At 37.2% G+C, this 3,307-nt stretch overlaps 1 protein-coding gene across 1 annotated transcript; it reads left to right on the top strand.

Annotated features, from left to right (window-relative positions):
- The first annotated feature begins 786 nt into the window (after positions 1 to 786).
- Positions 787 to 2,748, top strand: LOC105793585 (probable glycosyltransferase At3g42180). Its single transcript, XM_012622474.2, has 4 exons — positions 787 to 1,047; positions 1,131 to 1,282; positions 1,383 to 1,746; positions 1,901 to 2,748. The coding sequence occupies exons 1-4, from the start codon at positions 814 to 816 to the stop codon at positions 2,561 to 2,563; spliced, it is 1,413 nt and encodes a 470-aa protein (XP_012477928.1). The 5' UTR covers positions 787 to 813; the 3' UTR covers positions 2,564 to 2,748.
- Positions 2,749 to 3,307: the final 559 nt, after the last annotated feature.

Here is a 3,307-nt window from a genome sequence, read left to right as displayed (position 1 = left end):
CACCATGCTGAAATTGCCATGTGACTAGTTATTATATCTTATTAATTTGTATACTAGATTTCATGCTCCCATAGTTAAATAATTAATTAATAAATTGAAGCTTATTAGAGTGCATGAAGTCTAACGTAGAGGCAAGAGAGGCGTGAGATTGATTTTCACCCTGGAATTAAAGCTTATTAAATTGCTGAAAACGATTGCAAGATCTATAAGCTAAATGGTTGGACTTTTTCTCTGTCTGTGCCTTCGTTTTCACTTAAAGGGCGCACAAGGCTCTAAAAAGTGTAACTCGCAATTCGCATTTAATTCCTGTGATTTAAATTGTTTTATATTTATGTAGCTTTTCACAACGTAATAGTTTATTTAATATAAATGTTACTATTTTTAATTTATCCAACAAATTGATTGTACTAACTATTTTGGTTAAAAGGAAATCTATCTATTTTTAAAAGTTATCTCTTCTAACCTAAGAAAATCTATGTTAGTGTTTATATTTTAATTTGAAATAATTTATTCAACATTGTGAAATGTAGTCTGCTGAAATTGCTGTATTAGAGTGATATGAACATGGACGCCGTCTTAGCCAGCCACGTATTAAATTAGAGCTCAGACAATTCCCCAGGATCTTAAGTTTCGCCATCAAAATAGGTGACCCTTCAAACGTGGGGGAACAAGGTAGTTTGAACACTACACCAACATCGGTCTGCAAAAGCAACTTCAACTGAACTACTTATATTTAATACCCTCCATTGATTATCATTTTGCTATTACTAATATAATATAGCAAACTGAAAATTTTGAGAGAAAGTGAGAGCCATGGTGGGAACCTCAAGCTTCCATTTTTTTCCAGTTTTTTTACTTCTTCTTCTGCTGCTGCTTCTTTCTTTCTCTCACTTTAACAGCAATCAATTCACCCAAGTTTTCACTTCTTTCTCCCCTTTTCGTCGAGAAGAGACCAATCACACAACCACGACACCCCATGTTTCCTTGGACGGGGTTTTATCCACTTCCATGTATAAAAGCACTAAACACAAGGCTGCAACTATCAAAGTGAGCATTCTTATAATAATATATATCTGGTTTTGAATTGTCTGATCTGTAAATTATGATCAAGTGTTTTTTTGTATTGGCAGAAGAAGAGCAACCCCGAGAGGATTGAACAAGATTTGGCTAAAGCACGAGCTGCCATTCTCAAGGCAGTTCAACAGCAAAATTTTACATTAGAGAAACAAGATACTTTTGTTCCAAGAGGATCTATTTACAGAAATGCATATGCATTTTACCAGTTAAGTACTAAACCAGACACAGATATATATCTCATTCCAGAGGATTGGTACTAAAAATTTGGGATCAATTAACGTTTTCCATGTTTTTGCACTTGACAGAAGCCACGCAGAGATGGTGAAAAGGTTGAAGGTGTGGACATACAGGGAAGGTGAGCCACCTTTAGTCCACAATGGGCCATTGAACAATATATATGCGATAGAAGGGCAGTTCATGGATGAAATGGAGAGCAAGGAAAACCCATTCAAGGCTCGCCATCCTGACCAAGCTCATATATTTTTCTTGCCCTTGAGTGTGACGGGAGTGGTTCACTATGTTTACAAGCCTATAACCACCGTTAGAGACTATTCTCGTGATCGATTGCAAAGATTAGTGACGGATTATATCAATACTGTGGCTGCTAAATATCCTTACTGGAACAGAAGCCGCGGTGCTGATCATTTTATGGTTTCATGTCACGACTGGGTACTGTGTTCCTTTGTTTTCGCAGTTTCTGAATGTCGCATCTTGAGACACACTTCGGAATTGTGTTTCGGGTCCGACAGGTCCGGTAGTGAGACTGTATGTTTGTTCATATCCAAAAATTTTCACCTGGGATTTCCTGTGTTGGATATTGCAGGCACCGGAAGTTTCACACGCAAATCCTCAACTGTTCAAGCACTTCATCAGAGTCCTCTGCAATGCCAACACTTCAGAGGGATTCAGGCCTAAAATAGACGTCTCATTGCCTGAAATTTACCTACCCTTTGGAAAACTCGGTCCACCGGATCTGAGCCGGGGTCCAAACAACCGACCCGTATTGGCATTCTTTGCTGGTTCACCCCATGGCTACATAAGGAAAATCTTACTGGAGTATTGGAAAGATAAAGACAGTGAAGTCCAAGTCCATGCTCAGCTTCCCAAGGATGTGAATTACACCAAAATGATGGGGCAAAGCAAGTTTTGCTTGTGCCCAAGTGGGTTCGAAGTGGCTAGCCCAAGGGAGGTGGAAGCCATTTATGCAGGGTGCGTCCCGGTCATAATCTCGGACAATTATACGTTACCCTTTAGTGATGTCCTGAATTGGAGCCAATTCTCGGTTCAAGTTCCAGTGGGGAAAATACCTGAAATAAAGACCATTTTGCAAGGGATACCAGATAGCAAGTACTTGAAGATGCATAAGAGGGTGAAGAGAGTGCGGCGGCATTTCGAGTTGAACCGGCCGGCAAAGCCCTTCGATGTAATTCACATGGTGCTTCATTCAGTGTGGTTAAGGAGGCTCAACTTCAGGTTGTCACCTTGATTTCTAACATGGGGAAGCCTTGCCTTGTGAAGGACTTGTTTTTGATTCGGTGCTCGTTTTCATTCGTTATGTTTTATGTATAGTTATGGACCAATTTTGGGATCACCAAAGAGAAGAAACAAAATGTACTATAAGAGCAATCTTTCATCACAAAATATAAATTACTACATAGTTTCACTTTTACATTTTTTAATTATTTTTTATATACATCATGCATATTGCACTATACATACACTCTTCTTTTTAACTTCTCAACATATATCTAATAAATATATTCGAAAGACTCAAACGATAATTAAATTATTTATATTATTAATTGAGTTGATGTTGTATTCCTCAAGATAAGAGGTTGCCTAACACTAATTAGTCTCATTTCGTTAAAAAAATTAGTTTGATAAAAAATACGAATTAATTTACATGTGACCTCACACCCTGCCACTTGTTTCGAGATCTCAATAAGATTTACCTAGGGATATATCCAATCACATCTCATCATATCACATAATTCTAGAATTAATTTCGTATAATGAGTTTAATTATGCCTATCATGTCTGATTGCTTATTATGGAACTCTTCATGACCTTAAACCCTAAACCCTAAGATCATCACATATGAAGGATCTCATCATTATTAAGGATACTATTTTAATAGAAGAAAATGTATTTTATGGTGACGGTTTTGAAAGAGTGTTTTAAGGCAAATGAGTGTCTTTAAGAAAAATAATAATAAGTATTTTCAGCAATT

Source organism: Gossypium raimondii, chromosome 8, assembly GCF_025698545.1.
Source record: "Gossypium raimondii isolate GPD5lz chromosome 8, ASM2569854v1, whole genome shotgun sequence".
Lineage (NCBI taxonomy): Eukaryota > Viridiplantae > Streptophyta > Magnoliopsida > Malvales > Malvaceae > Gossypium > Gossypium raimondii.
Note: the sequence above shows the minus strand (reverse complement) of the source record. Positions and strands in the feature narration are given on the sequence as shown.